Source organism: Ranitomeya imitator, chromosome 5 (genome assembly GCF_032444005.1).
Source record: "Ranitomeya imitator isolate aRanImi1 chromosome 5, aRanImi1.pri, whole genome shotgun sequence".
Classification (NCBI taxonomy): domain Eukaryota; kingdom Metazoa; phylum Chordata; class Amphibia; order Anura; family Dendrobatidae; genus Ranitomeya; species Ranitomeya imitator.
The window spans coordinates 451,663,000-451,682,474 of NC_091286.1; the positions used below are offsets into that span (position 1 = coordinate 451,663,000).

Consider the following 19,475-nt stretch of genomic DNA (forward strand, 5'->3'; position numbering starts at 1 on the left):
CCCTCACCCGCCGACCCTGCCGCCCACCTTGACTCGAGTATAAGCCGAGAGGGGCACTTTCAGCCCAAAAATTTGAAAATCTCGGCTTATACTCGAGTATATACGGTACTTATATCGTAGGCACCTGTCCCCTGTCCATGAAGGTGCGTGCTGAGTGCAGCACGGTGATTATTTCCCCCTGTCGTTTTTAAACCTGGTATTATTACTAATAAAGTTTGTTCTATATATTTACCTGGACTTTATGCTGCTTCTTTTCTGTTGGTTTTTCCCCCGCAACTTTAGCCAAATGACCCCCAATTTCCAATGCCTAACTATTATTATAAGGTAAATTAAGATTGACAAGCTTCAGTAACAAGAATGGATGTTTTTGCCATTAAAATGGGCAGTGTAGGTGTTTTCCTGGCCTCCACTCACTGCCGACTATGCTTCCCCATTGACTTGCATTGGGTTTCGTGTTTCGGTCGATCCCCGACTTTTCACGATAATCGGCCGATTCCACTCGACTCGACTTTTGAGATAGTCGGGTTTCGCGAAACCCGACTCGACCCTAAAAAACTAAAAGTCGCTCAACCCTACTCATTACAACATCATACAGCAGAGAGTTCCATAGTCTCACTGCTCTTACAGTAAAGAACCCGCGTCTGTTATTATGCTTAAACCTTCTTTCCTCCAAATGTAGAGGATGTCCCCTTGTCCCTGTCTCAGGACTATGATTAAAAAGATCATCAGAAAGGTCTTTGTACTGTCCCCTCATATATTTATACATTAAAATAAGATCACTCCTTAGCCTTCATTTTTCCAAACTAAATAGCCTCAAGTGTAATAACCTATCTTGGTATTGCAGACCCCCCAGTGCATCTTATAGTCCGAAAAATACGGTAACCGCTGTCTACAAATATCTGAAGGGATGTCGCAGTGTAGAGGGATCATCATTTTTCTCATCTCCACATGGAAACATGAGAAGCAATGGAATGAAACTGAAAGGAAGAAGACACAGATAAGATATTACAAAACCTTTTTGACAGTGAGGGTGATAAATGAGTGGAACAGGCTACCATAAGAGGTGATGAGATCTCCTTCAATGGAAATCTTCAAACAGAGGCTGGACAGACATTTGGCTGAGATGGTTTAGTGAATCCTGCATTGAACAGGGGGTTGGACACAATGACCATGGAGGTCCCTTCCAACTCTAACATGCTATGATCCTATGAAACCTGCAAAGACTGCAGTAATGGTATAAATTGTGGATTTATTGTTCTTTTCAACCAGTATTCTCTTCTCTATGTCACTTCATTTCTCTGCTTCCAATGTCCCACATTATCTACTGAACAACTATGGTGCAGCATTGCTAGTGTACACATGTACTTTTTATATATTTATTGAAAACAAAAATAAGCATGTATCTATGTATAACATAAAAGAACCTGCCACTACGATAACCCTTTGGTGTTGTAACTTGACGTATTACGGTAATTGGTCCCTCTTAGCCGGTCAGCGGATCTCAGAAAGGTAATTTGATTCAGTCTTATCTTTACTATGCTCCATTGCTCCTATTCTAAAGGTACCGTCACACTGGCCGATATCGCTAGCGATCCGTGACGTTGCAGCGTCCTGGCTAGCGATATCGTCCAGTGTGACACGCAGCAGCGATCAGGCCCCTGCTGTGATATCGCTGGTCGGGGCAGAAAGTCCAGAACTTTGTTTCGTCGCTGGACGTCCCGCTGACATTGCTGAATCGGCGTGTGTGACGCCGATTCAGCGATGTCTTCACTGGTAACCAGGGTAAACATCGGGTTACTAAGCACAGGGCCGCGCTTAGTAACCCAATATTTACCCTGGTTACCATCGTTAAAGTAAAAAAAACAACCACTACATACTTACCTTCCGCTGTCTGTCCCCGGCGCTCTGCTTCTCTGCTCTGGCTGTGAGCGCCGGGCAGCCGGAAAGCACAGCGGTGACGTCACCGCTCTGCTTTCCGGCCGCTGTGCTCACAGCCAGAGCAGAAAAGCACAGCGCTGGGGACAGACAGCGGAAGGTAAGTATGTAGTGTTTGTTTTTTTTACTTTAACGATGGTAACCAGGGTAAACATCGGGTTACTAAGCGCGGCCCTGCACTTAGTAACCCGATGTTTACCCTGGTTACCGGCATCGTTGGTCGCTGGAGAGCTGTCTGTGTGACAGCTCTCCAGCGACCAAACAGCGACGCTGCAGCGATCCGGATCGTTGTCGGTATCGCTGCAGCGTCGCTAAATGTGACGGTACCTTAACAGTGGACATGTACTTTATAAATGGCCACACACCTCAGATCCCAGGGAATAACTTCCGTTTTTTATCATGACAGATTCTATTTAAAATATAGATAAGACATAGGTGTTGTTAATGCTTTTTTAAATTAATCATTTATTATTTGTTTTATTGTTGGTTCGCTCATAGCTTGACTGCAAAGTTAAAATTTTAGCATCCATTAATCCACGGGCCTATTGGCAAATTCTTTTCGTTCAACTTTAAGGCAGGTTTCAAATAATATGATAAGGCTTCATTTAATCATCTGTATTACAGGTGCGAGGCTTGGACCCCTCCTGTGGATTTATTAAAGAAACTAAAACTTTCATTCGTTTGTCTGATACCAGTCTTAATATCTTCTGTAATTGCGTCAGCACATATAAATTATGTCTAGAAAGCATGTACGGTACGTTTTTTTTCCTTGTGGTGCAATGTAATGCATTGGAATGTTTGTGTCAGTTCTGAGATTAACAATTTTCAAAAGGAAACCGAACTAATGTAGGCATTCCCCTTCCCCCAATCTTCCTGCCCAATAGCTCACATCCTATGTTCTCCCCCTTACTCCCCACTCACATTCATTTATTCTTTGTTTGAAAAAATTAAAGATTATTTGAAACAAAATTTTTCAAGAGGAGGAAACAGCTCTGTAAAGGAACAAGTCAAACTATTGTTGTTTTGTGAAATAAATACTTTTTCATGTGCTAAATTACTAACAAGGCTGGCACTCTGGCAGGCAGGTGGGCGTAGTTCAGACAGGTGGGAGCGGGACTGTTTTGGGCAGGAACACTGGCAGGTACGAGTGTGATATTGGAACAGGTAGGAACCAGTTCAGACTGGATGAGCAGGAACAGTCTTGGCAAGGACTGGGAAACTGGCAGGTATGAGTGGGATATGGAAGCAGGAAAGGAACTAGTTCAGACTGGACGGGCAGGAGCAGTCTCAGGGAGTACTGGGACACAGGCAGGTATGAGAAGAACATGGGAACAGATAGAACTCAGTTTAGACAGGACAAACAAGAAGCTGCAGATGCGGGACAGGAGCAAAGCAGAGTCGCAGAGGCGGAATGGGAGCAGAGCCCTAGACACACAGGCAGGAAGTATGCACACACCAAGCAGAGGACACCTGGTTTACAGCATGGAGCAGGTGGAGGACAGAACTTACAGCATGGCCCGGAGTGGTGAATAAGTCGGTGTATCGGCCTAATGGGAGAAGCCATGCAGTGATGCCAGCAGGGTTGTTACAGGAGGTAGACATGAATCGCCCCATCTAGGGCTAGGGGTACTCGGTACCGGGTCCTTCGGTTCTCAAGGGGGATGTCACGGTGGCTGACTCGGTCCGTGGCCCTGGGACGTCCGTGTAAAGGGGAAGGTCTTTAAAGGGATATGTTCATGACGCCACCTGTGGTATTTGGTCAGGGTGACCGACGCTGCTTAGGGGGTCCGCTGGGGTGATGTTATGGCAGCTAGATGGTATACCTTCCCACAGGTGAAGTATGTCCCCAGGGCTTCCCAGTGTGTAGATGGTGGATGGTGTGAGGCGCAGTGAAGAACGAGGACACAAGGTTGCAGTCACTTTACCTTTTTACTGAAGGTTTCAGCATCCACAGTCCAGAGCACCAGATCACAGGGCAGGCAGAGTCCGGACGGTTTGAAGGCAAATCCGGAGTCCCCTTATCCAGGTGGAAATCAGTAGCCTTTCTCTAGCACCTGGGTGTTGTAGTACCTTATTGCTAAGCCTCTCATAAGGTCCTCACAGATGTTGTAGATGTTATCGATGTTATGTCTCTCTCTCTGTCCCCCAGATGGATAGAAAAAACCCGTATGTTCAGTGGCTTGAGGCTTTTTACAGGGACTCTATCATGCCCCGGCCTCTCGTGGGTGCCACCTTGTCTCCTGGGTATAGGGCGGATCAGTAACTTGCAATTAGCTGTCCTGCTGGTCTCTGGAGCAAGGCATAAAGGACTGTTGTTCCCTCGCTCGGTGTTCCGGCTACCGGGATCCTGTGCCTCAGAAGGAGGCAGCCTGTGCAGGGCAGAACTCCTTCTGGTATCCACTCCTTTTGCTATGACTTCTTTCTCACCCTCTCTACAATACAGTTCTCTGTTCATGTCCTCTCTTAGGAACTGACGCACGTGGGGCAGGCGCAGCTCTGTGACCTTCTGTCTAGGCCTCTGACAGGATCCCACCCCTGTCAGGGATCAACTACCCGAGCCGAAGCTCAGCCAGCAACTACCTAACTTCCTATCCAGGCCACCAGTTTTACCTAAGTGTGAAGAGTGCCCTAATAAATAGGAGCATAGCTCCCCCTGGTGGACTGGAGTATGAAATGTGTTGTAGGTTTGTGGTACCTGGTAAAGAGATCTCCTTTATTGCGTACAAACGTAACATCACTCCCCCCTAGAGGAGAATGATATTAGTGCAACGACCAGGACCCTGGGGCGCTGCAGACACAGGTACACTGCCATGAGTAAAAGTGTTGGCAACCTTGAAATTGTTCCAGAAAATGAAGCATTTATCCCAGAAAATTATTGAAATTACCCATATTTTATTGTAAGCATGTTTGTGTGCATTGCAGTAACACAAAAAAAAATAGAAAGAAAGGCAATTTGGAAATAATTTCACACAAAATCCCCAAAATAGGCTGGACAAAAGTATTGGCACACTCGTCTTAATATTTTGTTGCACACCCTTTGTAGACAATAACTGCAATCAATATGTTTGGGGTCATTGTCTTGACATACTCATGACCTAAAACGCAAACCCAAGTTTCTGACACTGGGCACTACATTGCAACCGAAAATCCTTTGGTAATCTTCAGATCTCATGATACCTTGCACATAGTCAAGGCACCTAGTGCCATAGGCAGCAAAACAACCCCTAAACATCTTTGAACATCCACTGTATTTGACTGTAGACCCTGTGTTCTTTTCTTTAGAGGCCTCATTCTGTTTTCGGTAAACAGTAGAATGATGTGCTTCAGCAAAAAGCTCTAGTTTATTCTTATCTGTCCACAAGACTGATGGATTTTGGCTGCTTTTTGGGCCGTTAGAAGGTGTGCATGCCTTTGTTTTTACCTCCCATTGACTGTAATCGCGATCGGTCAGGTTTGTCGAATATTTGACAAATAAATCGGCAAATATTGCAGATTTGGTGATCGTACTCCGAACATTGAAATATTCGCTCATCTCTACTGGGGATGCGGTTAGACTAGGATGCACAAGGACAGTTTTCCCGTAGTGATAATTTCCTGTTGATAAAACACAGATTGCATTGAAACAACCAAATGCAGTCTAGTAAGTGAAATATCACTGTAATCAGGATCTTCTCCAAAACATCATGGTGCTCTCAGATTATGAAAAACATGTTGACAGATTCCATTTAAACAAAGAGAGCATCACCATCATAAGAGGTGGGTGCAAAAAACCTCCAAGGATATGAGCTAACACTACAGTCCTCAATATTGAGGCTGCATGTTGCTCAAGCTACATTAAGAAGCCTGTGGCGTCTGAAAGTGCTACTATTGGATGCATAGTCTCCAGACTTATCTCCCATCAAACACCTCAGGGACATCATTGGTCAACAATTGCCAAGGAGCTGTCAGCAGCGCAACTTGATGATGTGCGTGATCAAGTACCGTATATTCAAGCATGGCAGTACATTCCTCAGAGAGCCATTATTATCCTCGTCTTATGTATTTCTGTACGTGGCACTCATAATGAAAATTAAATAATTTGAGATGTGTTGAACATTTGGTTTACAGTTTCACATTTGCATATCAATAGCATGTCTATAGATTCTGTAATTTCCATAATTTCACAAGGTGTTGTAATTTAAATGATGAGGAATATACACAGTACTGTACAAACGTTTTAGGCAAGTGTGGAAAAAAATACTACAATGTAAAAATGCTTTTAAAGTGTTAGTAGTTTGTTTTTCTCAATCAACAAAATGCAAAGGGAATAAACAAAAGAGAAACCTAAATAAAATGAATGACAAACATTTTGGCAAACTGCAATGTAGTTTTTTTTACGTGTTTGTGTCACCAGTGGGGTCCTCTTTGGTCTCTTGGCATAGCGTTTCATTTCATTCAAATGTTGATAGATAGTTTGCGCTGACACTGATGCACCCTGAGCCTGCAGGACAGCTTGAATTACTTTGGAACTTGATTGGGGCTGCTTATCCACCATCCGGACTATCCTGCGTTTGAATCTTTCAACAATTTTTATCTGCCGTCCATGTCCAGGGAGATTAGCTACAGTGCCATGGGTTGTAAAATTCTTGATTTTGTTGCACACTGTGGACAGAGGAAACATCAAGATCTCTGGAGATGGACTTGTGACCTTGAAATTGTTGTTATTTTTCAACAATTTTGGTTCTGTATTCAACAGACAGTTCTCCTCTTTTCTTTCTGTTTTCCATGCTTAGTGTGGCATACATACAGTACAGAGCAAAAGTTTAGACACACCTAAATATAAAGAATTTTCTGCATTTTCATGTCTATGAAAATTGTACATTCACACTGAAGGCATCAAAACTATGAATTAACACATGTGGAATTATCTACTTAACAAAAAACTGTGAAACAACTGAAATTATGTCTTATATTCTAGGTTCTTCAAATTAGCCACCTTTTGCTTTGATGACTGCTTTGCACACTCTTGGCATTCTCTTGATGAGCTTCAAGAGGTAGTCACCGGGAATGGTCTTCCAACAATCTTGAAGGAGTTCCCAGAGATGCTTAGCACTTGTTGGCCCTTTTGCCTTCACTCTGCGGTCAAGCTCACCCCAAACCATCTCAATTGGGTTCAGGTCTGGTGACTGTGGAGGCCAGGACATGTGGCGTAGCACCCCATCACTCTCCTTCTTGGTCAAATAGCCCTTACACAGCCTGGAGGTGTGTTTGGGGTCATTGTCCTGTTGAAAAATAAATGATGGTCCAACTAAACGCATACCGGATGGATTAGCATGCTGCTGCAAGATGCTGTGGTAGCCATGCTGGTTCAGTGTGCCTTCAATTTTGAATAAATCCCCAACAGTGTCACCAGCAAAGCACCCCCACACCATCACACCTCCTCCTCCTTGCTTCACGGTGGGAACCAGGCATGTAGAGTCCATCCGTTCACCTTTTCTGCGTCGCACAAAGACACGGTGGTTGGAACCAAAGATCTCACATTTGGACTCATCAGACCAAAGCACAGATTTCCACTGGTCTAATGTCCATTCCTTGTGTTCTTTAGCCCAAACAAGTCTCTTCTGCTTGTTGCCTGTCCTTAGCAGTGGTTTCCTAGCAGCTATTTTACCATGAAGGCCTGCTACACAAAGTCTCCTCTTAACAGTTGTTGTAGAGATGTGTCTGCTGCTAGCACTCTGTGTGGCATTGACCTGGTCTCTAATCTGAGCTGCTGTTAACATGCGATTTCTGAGGTTGGTGACTCAGCTAAACTTATCCTCAGAAGCAGAGGTGACTCTTGGTCTTCCTTTCCTGGGGGGTCCTCATGTGAGCCAGTTTCTTTGTAGCACTTGATGGTTTTTGCCACTGCACTTGGGGACACTTTCAAAGTTTGCTCAATTTTTCAGACTGATCTTCATTTCTTAAAGTAATGATGGCCACTCGTTTTTCTTTACTTAGCTGCTTTTTTTCTTGCCATAATACAAATTCTAACAGTCTATTCAGTAGAACTATCAGCTGTGTATCCACCAGACTTCTGCACAACAGAACTGATTTTCCCAACCCCATTTATAAGGCAAGAAATCCCACTTATTAAACCTGACAGGGCACACCTGTGAAGTGAAAACCATTCCCGGAGACTACCTTTTGAAGCTCATCAAGAGAATGCCAAGAGTGTGCAAAGCAGTCATCAAACCAAAAGGTGGCTACTTTGAAGAACCTAGAATATAAGACATAATTTCAGTTGTTTCACACTTTTTTTGTTAAGTATATAATTCCATTTGTGTTAATTCATAGTTTTGATGCCTTCAGTGTCAATGTACAATTTTCATAGTCATGAAAATACAGAAAAATCTTTAAATGAGAAGGTGTGTCCAAGCTTTTGGTCTGTACTGTACACATGATGCAAAGATTGAGTCAACTTCTCCCCTTTTTATCTGATTTTAGTTGTGATTTTCATATTGCCCACACTTGTTACTTGCCTCTGGTGAGTTTGAGCGAGTATCGCAAGCTTGAGACAAAGTTATTTACCCACAATCTTGGAAAAGAACCAAAAATGTTGTCTGGTCCATTTTGGGGGTTTTGTGAGAAATTATGTCCAATTTGCTTTTTTTCTGGGTTTTTTTTTGTGTTGTTCAAAAAAACACACAAAGGAAATAAACATGTAAATAACAGAACGTGTAATAATATAGCATCAATTTTCTGAAACAATTTCTCTATACTCTATATAGTATATTATACATCATTGTTTAGTTCATTGTTGCAAAGATTTGATGTCTAGAAGATTTTTTTCTGTACATGATTCTCAGTAGATTTATTATTGTACATATCAATATTGTAATATTACATGGCATTTATTTAATGTCACTATACTTTGTGATGCTGGAATATCCTACTTACAGTAATGGATTATAGAAATACTCTCCCTAGAAGCGATTGTTTCATCTGAATCTGCACAACTCCAGTAGAGAAAAAATTGTACTCCGCAAGTTGCTCAGTATGGTTGCATAGACTTTAATGGTTGCTATTAGGGGTGAGCAGACTTGTGGAAGTTCGGGTTCAGGTACCCGACCGGAGCTTAATTCCAAAATTCAGTTTGGGTACCAGAACTGTACCTGAACTTCCACCACAACCTGAACCCCATTGAAAACAATGGGGACCTGTGTTGTGAATTCTGTGGCAGAGCTCCCTCCTGTGGTCACAAGTGGTACTTCGGCTGATTCTCTCTGTGAGCTTCCGTTGGTGGAGGAAAGTGGTACTGCGGCTTCTGAGTTTCCTTCCTCAGGTGATGTGGTGAAGTCGTTAGGTGCTGCTCTATTTAACTCCACCTAGTGCTTTGATCCTGGCCTCCAGTCAATGTTCTAGTATTGGACCTGTTTCCTCCTGGATCGTTCCTGTGGCCTGCTGCTCTGCATAGCTAAGTTCCGCTTTGCTATTTTGTTTGCTGTTTTTTTCTGTCCAGCTTGTCTATTTGTTTTTTCCTGCTTGCTGGAAGCTCTGGGACGCAGAGGGTGTACCTCCGTGCCGTTAGTTCGGTACGGAGGGTCTTTTTGCCCCCTTTGCGTGGTTTTTTGTAGGGTTTTGTGTTGACCGCAAAGTTACCTTTCCTATCCTCGCTCTGTTCAGAAAGTCGGGCCTCACTTTGCTAAATCTATTTCAACTCTACGTTTGTTTTTTCATCTTAACTCACAGTCATTATATGTAGGGGCTGCCTTTTCCTTTGGGGTATTTCTCTGAGGCAAGGTAGGCTTATTTTCTATCTTCAGGCTAGCTAGTTTCTCAGGCTGTGCCGAGTTGCATAGGGAGCGTTAGGCGCAATCCACAGCTGCCTCTAGTGTGGTTGGTGAGGATTAGGGATTGCGGTCAGAAGAGTTCCCACGTCTCAGAGCTCGTTCTATGTTTTTGGGTTATTGTCAGGTCACTGTATGTGCTCTGACCTCTATGTCCATTGTGGTACTGAATTACCTTATCATAACAGTACTGGAGGCCAAAAGTACTAATGATTCTCAATAGAGGGAAAAAAGAAGTTCTGAGACCATTTTTTTTTCTCTGCACTGTGTTTTGCCTTTTTTCCCCCCTAGACATTTGGGTGGTTCAGGACACAGGTGTAGCGATGGACATTAAAGGTCTGTCTTCATGTGTGGATCAGCTCACGGCAAGAGTACAAAATATTCAAGACTTTGTGGTTCAGAATTCAATGTTAGAACCAAGAATTCCTATTCCTGATTTGTTTTTTGGAGATAGAACTAAATTTCTGAGTTTCAAAAATAATTGTAAACTATTTCTGGCCTTGAAACCTCGCTCCTCTGGTGACCCAGTTCAACAAGTTAGGATCATTATTTCTTTTTTACGTGGCGACCCTCAGGACTGGGCATTTTCTCTTGCGTCAGGAGATCCTGCATTAAGTAATATCAATGCGTTTTTCCTGGCGCTCGGATTGCTGTACGATGAGCCTAATTCAGTGGATCAGGCAGAGAAGAATTTGCTGGCTCTGTGTCAGGGTCAGGATGAGATAGAGGTATATTGTCAGAAATTTAGAAAGTGGTCCGTACTCACTCAGTGGAATGAAGGTGCGCTCGCAGCTATTTTCAGAAAAGGTCTCTCTGAAGCCCTTAAGGATGTCATGGTGGGATTTCCTATGCCTGCTGGTCTGAATGAGTCTATGTCTTTGGCCATTCAGATCGGTCGACGCTTGCGTGAGCGTAAATCTGTGCACCATTTGGCGGTATTACCTGAGCTTAAACCTGAGCCTATGCAGTGCGATAGGACTTTGACCAGAGTTGAACGGCAAGAACACAGAGGTCTGAGTGGGCTGTGTTTCTACTGTGGTGATTCCACTCATGCTATCTCTGATTGTCCTAAGCGCACTAAGCGGTTCGCTAGGTCTGCCACCATTGGTACGGTACAGTCAAAATTTCTTCTGTCCGTTACCTTGATCTGCTCTTTGTCATCGTATTCTGTCATGGCATTTGTGGATTCAGGCGCTGCCCTGAATTTGATGGACTTGGAGTATGCTAGGCGTTGTGGGTTTTTCTTGGAGCCTTTGCAGTGTCCTATTCCATTGAGAGGAATTGATGCTACGCCTTTGGCCAAGAATAAGCCTCAGTACTGGACCCAGCTGACCATGTGCATGGCTCCTGCACATAAGGAGGTTATTCGCTTTCTGGTGTTGCATAATCTGCATGATGTGGTCGTGTTGGGGTTGCCATGGCTACAAGTCCATAATCCAGTATTAGATTGGAAATCCATGTTTGTGTCCAGCTGGGGTTGTCAGGGGGTACATGGTGATGTCCCATTTCTGACTATTTCGTCATCCACCCCTTCTGAGGTTCCAGAGTTCTTGTCTGATTACCGGGATGTATTTGATGAGCCCAAGTCCGATACCCTACCTCCGCATAGGGATTGTGATTGTGCTATCGATTTGATTCCTGGTAGTAAATTCCCAAAAGGTCGACTGTTTAATTTATCTGTGCCTGATCACGCCGCTATGCGGAGTTATGTGAAGGCGTCCTTGGAGAAGGGGCATATTCGCCCGTCATCGTCGCCATTAGGAGCAGGGTTCTTTTTTGTAGCCAAGAAGGATGGTTCACTGAGACCTTGTATAGATTACCGCCTTCTAAATAAGATCACGGTTAAATTTCAGTACCCCTTGCCGTTGTTATCTGATTTGTTTGCTCGGATTAAGGGGGCTAGTTGGTTCACCAAGATAGATCTTCGTGGTGCGTATAATCTTGTGCGTATTAAGCGAGGCGATGAATGGAAAACTGCATTTAATACGCCCGACGGCCATTTTGAGTATCTAGTAATGCCATTCGGACTTGCCAATGCTCCATCAGTGTTTCAGTCCTTTATGCATGACATCTTCCGAGAGTACCTGGATAAATTCCTGATTGTGTACTTGGATGACATTTTGATCTTCTCGGATGATTGGGAGTCTCATGTGAAGCAGGTCAGAACGGTGTTTCAGGTCCTGCGTGCTAATTCTTTGTTTGTGAAGGGATCAAAGTGTCTCTTTGGTGTTCAGAAGGTTTCATTTTTGGGGTTCATCTTTTCCCCTTCTACTATCAAGATGGACCCTGTTAAGGTCCAAGCCATCCATGATTGGACTCAGCCGACATTTCTGAAAAGTCTGCAAAAGTTCCTGGGCTTTGCTAATTTTTATCGTCGCTTCATCTGCAATTTTTCTAGTATTGCTAAACCATTGACCGATTTGACCAAGAAGGGTGCTGATGTGGTCAATTGGTCTTCTGCTGCTGTGGCAGCTTTTCAAGAGTTGAAGCGTCGTTTTTCTTCTGCCCCTGTGTTGTGTCAACCAGATGTTTCGCTTCCGTTCCAGGTCGAGGTTGATGCTTCTGAGATTGGAGCAGGGGCTGTTTTGTCGCAGAGAAGTTCTGATTGCTCGGTGATGAAACCATGCGCCTTCTTTTCCAGGAAGTTTTCACCTGCTGAGCGAAATTATGATGTGGGCAATCGAGAGTTGCTGGCCATGAAGTGGGCATTAGAGGAGTGGCGTCATTAGCGTCATTAACTTGAAGGAGCTAAGCATCGCGTGGTGGTCTTGACTGATCATAAGAACTTGACTTATCTCGAGTCCGCCAAGCGGTTGAATCCTAGACAGGCTCGTTGGTCGTTGTTTTTTGCCCGTTTTGACTTTGTGATTTCGTACATTCCGGGCTCTAAAAATGTGAAGGCGGATGCTCTGTCTAGGAGTTTTGTGCCCGACTCTCCGGGTTTATCTGAGCCGGCGGGTATCCTCAAAGAGGGAGTAATTGTGTCTGCCATCTCCCCTGATTTGCGGCGGGTGCTGCAAAAATTTCAGGCTAATAAACCTGATCGTTGCCCAGCGGAGAAACTGTTTGTCCCTGATAGGTGGACGAATAAAGTTATCTCTGAGGTTCATTGTTCGGTGTTGGCTGGTCATCCTGGAATCTTTGGTACCAGAGAGTTAGTGGCTAGATCCTTTTGGTGGCCATCTCTGTCGCGGGATGTGCGTACTTTTGTGCAGTCCTGTGGGATTTGTGCTCGGGCTAAGCCCTGCTGTTCTCGTGCCAGTGGGTTGCTTTTGCCCTTGCCGGTCCCGAAGAGGCCTTGGACACATATCTCTATGGATTTTATTTCAGATCTTCCCGTCTCTCAAAAGATGTCAGTCATTTGGGTGGTCTGTGATCGCTTCTCTAAGATGGTCCATTTGGTACCCTTGTCTAAATTACCTTCCTCCTCTGATTTGGTGCCATTGTTCTTCCAGCATGTGGTTCGTTTACATGGCATTCCAGAGAATATCGTTTCTGACAGAGGTTCCCAGTTTGTTTCGAGGTTTTGGCGAGCCTTTTGTGGTAGGATGGGCATTGACTTGTCTTTTTCCTCGGCTTTCCATCCTCAGGCTAATGGCCAGACCGAACGAACCAATCAGACCTTGGAAACATATCTGAGATGCTTTGTTTCTGCTGATCAGGATGACTGGGTGTCCTTTTTGCCTTTGGCTGAGTTCGCCCTTAATAATCGGGCCAGCTCGGCTACCTTGGTTTCGCCGTTTTTCTGCAACTCTGGTTTCCATCCTCGTTTCTCTTCAGGACAGGTTGAGTCTTCGGACTGTCCTGGTGTGGATACTGTGGTGGACAGGTTGCAGCAGATTTGGACTCATGTAGTGGACAATTTGACCTTGTCCCAGGAGAAGGCTCAACGTTTCGCTAATCGCAGACGCTGTGTGGGTCCCCGACTTCGTGTTGGGGATTTGGTTTGGTTATCTTCTCGTCATATTCCTATGAAGGTTTCCTCTCCTAAGTTTAAACCTCGTTTCATTGGTCCGTATAGGATTTCTGAGGTTCTTAATCCTGTGTCTTTTCGTCTGACCCTTCCAGATTCTTTTTCCATACATAACGTATTCCATAGGTCATTGTTGCGGAGATACGTGGCACCTATGGTTCCATCTGTTGACCTTCCTGCCCCGGTTTTGGTGGAGGGGGAGTTGGAGTATATTGTGGAGAAGATTTTGGATTCTCGTGTTTCAAGACGGAAACTCCAGTATCTGGTTAAGTGGAAGGGTTATGCTCAGGAAGATAATTCCTGGGTCTTTGCCTCTGATGTCCATGCTCCCGATCTTGTTCGTGCCTTTCATATGGCTTATCCTGGTCGTCCTGGGGGCTCTGGTGAGGGTTCGGTGACCCCTCCTCAAGGGGGGGGGGTACTGTTGTGAATTCTGTGGCAGAGCTCCCTCCTGTGGTCACAAGTGGTACTTCGGCTGATTCTCTCTGTGAGCTCCCGTTGGTGGAGGAAAGTGGTACTGCGGCTTCTGAGTTTCCTTCCTCAGGTGAGGTGGTGAAGTCGTTAGGTGCTGCTCTATTTAACTCCACCTAGTGCTTTGATCCTGGCCTCCAGTCAATGTTCTAGTATTGGACCTGTTTCCTCCTGGATCGTTCCTGTGGCCTGCTGCTCTGCATAGCTAAGTTCCGCTTTGCTATTTTGTTTGCTGTTTTTTTTCTGTCCAGCTTGTCTATTTGTTTTTTCCTGCTTGCTGGAAGCTCTGGGACGCAGAGGGTGTACCTCCGTGCCGTTAGTTTGGTACGGAGGGTCTTTTTGCCCCCTTTGCGTGGTTTTTTGTAGGGTTTTGTGTTGACCGCAAAATTACCTTTCCTATCCTCGCTCTGTTCAGAAAGTCGGGCCTCACTTTGCTAAATCTATTTCATCTCTACGTTTGTTTTTTCATCTTAACTCACAGTCATTATATGTGGGGGCTGCCTTTTCCTTTGGGGTATTTCTCTGAGGCAAGGTAGGCTTATTTTCTATCTTCAGGCTAGCTAGTTTCTCAGGCCGTGCCGAGTTGCATAGGGAGCATTAGGCGCAATCCACGGCTGCCTCTAGTGTGGTTGGTGAGGATTAGGGATTGCGGTCAGCAGAGTTCCCACGTCTCAGAGCTCGTTCTATGTTTTTGGGTTATTGTCAGGTCACTGTATGTGCTCTGACCTCTATGTCCATTGTGGTACTGAATTACCTTATCATAACAGACCTGTACTTTTGAGCTGGAGAATTCTCTCTCTCTGCAACTGACTTTCCCTGCGATTCCAAACATTGCAACGGGCTTTCTGGAGAAGTCCCCCATGTTATTTGTTTCAGGGTCCCCTCTTTTTTAATACCCATCAAAAGCAAAGCACAAAAGTGGGGGCTGATAGTAATAGGCCGGGAAGGTTCATCGATATTGGCCCCTTCCCGGCATAATAAGACCAGGTCATAGCTGCCTCCTTTCCCTTGGCTGGTTATTAAAAATAGGTGGGACCTCACTTAGTTTTTTTCATTTATTTATTAACAAGTACAGTAAACTACATAAGCAAGGCATAGCTCCACTCGGATGTCCGCCTCCCGTTTCAAGATTATTATTTTTTATATTTTTTGTATTCTATGTTCTTTTAAATAATTTCCCTATCCAAATTTGTTTGCAGGGCCATCGTCCTGCTGCTACCCCCAATTTGCTTCCTTTTGCAGCCCCCTAGCCCTTACTACGACCATTTTACAGCACCAAATTTTGGATCTCCGTTGCCTTCTATGAGGTGGTTGGTCAAGTTCGGGCCAAGTTCTAGTACCCAAACTGAACTTTGGATGTTTGGCCAAACACAATAATAATAATCTTTATTTAATAATAATAATCTTTATTTTTATATAGCGCTAACATATTCCGCAGCGCTTTACAGTTTGCACACATTATCATCACTGTCCCCGATGGGGCTCACAATCTAGAATCCCTATCAGTATGTTTTTGGAATGTGGGAGGAAACCGGAGTGCCCGGAGGAAGCCCACGCAAACACGGAGAGAACATACAAACTCTTTGCAGATGTTGTCCTAGGTGGGATTAAAACCCAGGACTCCAGCGCTGCAAGGCTGCTGTGCTAACCACTGCACCACCGTGCTGCCCCACACAATGAACTCAAACGTCCACGGTCAGCTCATCCCAAAAGACCTATCAATCACCTGGAGTAGTGTGGGCAGAAGTCAGCTGATGGTGCTGCCGGACTAGTCACATCTCTCCTTATAGTCCATAGTCAGCTGTTCACACTATGTTTTCTCTGAAGTGACGAAGCGTTTCGGAGAAAGGCATACCTGGCTGCAATCATGCAGCCAGACTCTGCCCTTTATATACTGTATAGCTTCTCTTTACAAAACTAATATTTATGAGATGTCTGATTAGAAGCCTGCCAGAACTTGTTTCAGTTGTTGGAGATGCTGACTGTACAATTGTACATTGTCTCCAAGTTACCAAAAGCATCACTAACACTAATATGTCACTATGAACGCACTAAGCAATGCAAAGGCAATCATTGCTGAGACAAAAGTCAAAATGGTGATCTAAACATGTCTCTTGATTATAATTTCCTAGAAATAACTTACTGTGACAATAGCATTATTAGTGTTTCAAAGATTTTGTATACAAATGTCATATATACAGTACGTTTAGCCATTTTTTATAAACAGAATAAAAGTGGTATAAAAGCTTTTATGTAAGAACTTAAAAAGTACAATAAACATATAGTGTGAAGGAAATGTTGTTGGGCAAAATCTATCCCCGTGTGTGCTGCATCCGTTTTCAATTAAGCTAAGTATTTGAGCGACACTTTACACCTAGGTGACAGAATAACATTCCATCAATACTGATGCTTTATTTAAGTAACATATGTTTTTTATAGTTGCGTATGGAAAGGGAAGGTTAGTTAAGGATCATATGGTCAAGCTTCTCTGTTATTGGTTATCTAAATATATGGAATATTGTGGTTAAGGCATATCAACAGGCTGATTAAGCAACTAACGCATAATTGTCGCCTTTACTGCAGTTAGGCCAAGATTCTAGACATCTGGTGTTCACTTCCTCTTCACCTCTGGAAAGTCCCAAGGCGTTGTCTGGCCTATGGTGGCCATTCGAAGCAATTGACTATAATGTATATATTAGCTGTTAGTATATATGCCAGTGAAATCGTGTTATATATTTCTATCACAATAGAAAATAGAACAAGTTGGTAAACTAAACAGGACAAGGCACAATAGGAATAGATATTGAAGTAAGTATGTTTGCTACTCAGAATTTATCGTTAGTATATGCGGAAATAAGACAGACTTAGATCAGGGTGGCTAGCTATCAATAACCATAGTCAGAAAACAGTCTAGTGAAAAATAGCAATCAGTCATTCCCAAATGAACCTTGTTGATCAGGCAAGTGCTGAGGGGTTATTAAAGGGACACTGTCACCTGTATTTGGAGGGAACAATCTTCAGCCATGGAGGCGGGGTTTTTGGGTGTTTGATTCACCCTTTCCTTACCCGCTGGCTTCATGCTGGCTGCAATATTGGATTGAAGTTCATTCTCTGTCCTCCGTAGTACATGCCTGCACAAGGCAATCTTGCACAGCGCAGGTGTGTACTATGGAGGACAGAGAATGAACTTCAATCCAATATTGCAGCCAGCATGCAGCCAACAGGTAAGGAAAGGGTGAATCAAACACCCAAAAACCCCGCCTCCATGGCTGAAGATTGTTCCCTCCAAATACAGGTGACAGTGTCCCTTTAATGATTAGAGGTTTCCAGCGAAATGCTGAGCACCACCAGGCTGGCCATGATACGTAAGAAACTTGGCACTCAGCGTGAAACAGAGTCGCCTATTTGAACCAGTGGTGGACACCACGTTCAGTGCTTCCTAGTTGACCCAGGGGATAAAATGCAATCTGATATCTTTTCAGTTGGACAATAGGCCCACTCAGGAAGGTCTAATGTAGGCCGAAATGTTTGTGAACCTTTATTGTTGGATTGCATATTAAATAATTTATTTAATTTCATCTACTCTGAGTGCCAAGTTTTCTTACATATCATTGAAGGGGATTGGATCCTTCTTGTGCACAGTATACAGTATTGTCATGGTCATCTCTAATCTACTGGCCATGGTATCAAGCTCCAGTGGCGTAACTAAATTACCGGCGTATGTGGGACAAGTAGAGGAATCTGCCTACTGTACTGGGAGGCGCACTGGCTTTAAACTTTTTCCTTTTCAATCAGTACCGCATTGTAAACAGGATTGTACGTATACAACAATGATTTGATCATTGCATAAATTGTAATCCATTCCTAATGGCCCTTTTTCATTATAGGAAATGCTAAAGTGTAGCAAGAATTCTGAAGGAACAGCTGAGTTAGAAGAAGCACTCGCAACTGTGTTGGATATCATAAAATCTGTGAACGACTCAATGCACCAAATAGCCATTACAGGTTACGAGGTAAGTATTGAAAAAGGCACAAGTGTAGCACGTGACTTCATTGTGTTCCGTGACTTTAGACTCTTTGTGTAGTTACAGGTAAATAAAAGTAAATGCAAGGAAAGCAGATATCTACAGATCTCCAACTACATAGCAACATTTATAGAATGAAGTGTGGACAACAAAAACAAATCTGAGCAAACAGACCTTTACAGTAATGTTTGTGTAATACTTGCTGAATGGTCACATCCAAGCGTCAGACCAGTTCAACCAGGCAAATCATTGTTTCACATTTCCTGGCAGTATTTTATAAAACCAGGCGATTTAACCAATTATTATTATTATTATTACTAACAAAAACATGTTTGTAGTAAGTCCTGACCTCATTTAGTTCTAAGCAAATCACAAAATCAAACAGGTAACATGTATTTTTAAGTGTCTATATGTTAAGTTTTTGACCACAGAAAAATCACAGTTTTTGCATATATGTGCTAGTTTTTAAATTTTTTTATAGTATTGCCACCTTAAAAATTCTCAATTTTTGCTAATACATTATTTTTAAGAACTACTTTTTTTAAAACATTGGTCAACAGTTTTGGACCCTAATAAAAATTATAACTGGAAAGACTCAGAAAACATTCATGCACACCTTCTAAAAGTGGATTATAGTAGCTGCAGGTGATTAGAGAAGTGTCCCATGCAATATTACGTACATGTAGAACATCAGAGAGAAGAAGGTAGAACACTGCGCTAACTATAATGAGTAGGGGAATAAAATAAAATAAATAGAACATGTTCCAACAAAAGACAGCACTAACTATAACTATAATGCAACGAGGTTGAGGTTTAAGAGCGATTTGGATAACAATAAATATTTGAATAGATAAAAGGGTCCAATCTTACCTACATAGGTCAGAAAATCGATGCTTCGCACATGCGTGGGGTTGCAAACTAGAATGCAATGTATGTGATGTAAGTAATATAAGGTATGCTGAAAAATTTACATTAGTGAGATAATTGAACCATTCCGATGAACAGAATATCCTGGCAAGTATAAAGGGAAGGTTACTCCAGTGTGTACACCGTTGTATGAAACCAGTATGCCTCAGCTGTGGCATTCCTGATAGTGACATGCGTGTGTGTTCCTGGACCTGGCATATGACATCACTTACTCAACTGTACATTGGGCTGTAGGAGACAAAAAATAATGTTTTGGAAAAATCCACTTTTCCTTCATTAGGGTACGGTTATTCGTTGTTATAGGTCCAGTATAAAAATTCTTATCTCGGACAGTCCAGG

General features: G+C 43.4%; 1 protein-coding gene across 1 annotated transcript in view; it reads left to right on the forward strand.

The window, feature by feature from the left end:
* Positions 1–19,475, forward strand: part of MCF2L2 (MCF.2 cell line derived transforming sequence-like 2) — a 516,938-nt gene that overhangs the window by 385,415 nt on the left and 112,048 nt on the right. Inside the window, exon 21 of the mRNA XM_069727236.1 lies at positions 18,072–18,197. Coding sequence (XP_069583337.1) covers positions 18,072–18,197 — 126 coding nt within the window. The remainder of the gene's footprint in view (positions 1–18,071; positions 18,198–19,475) is intronic.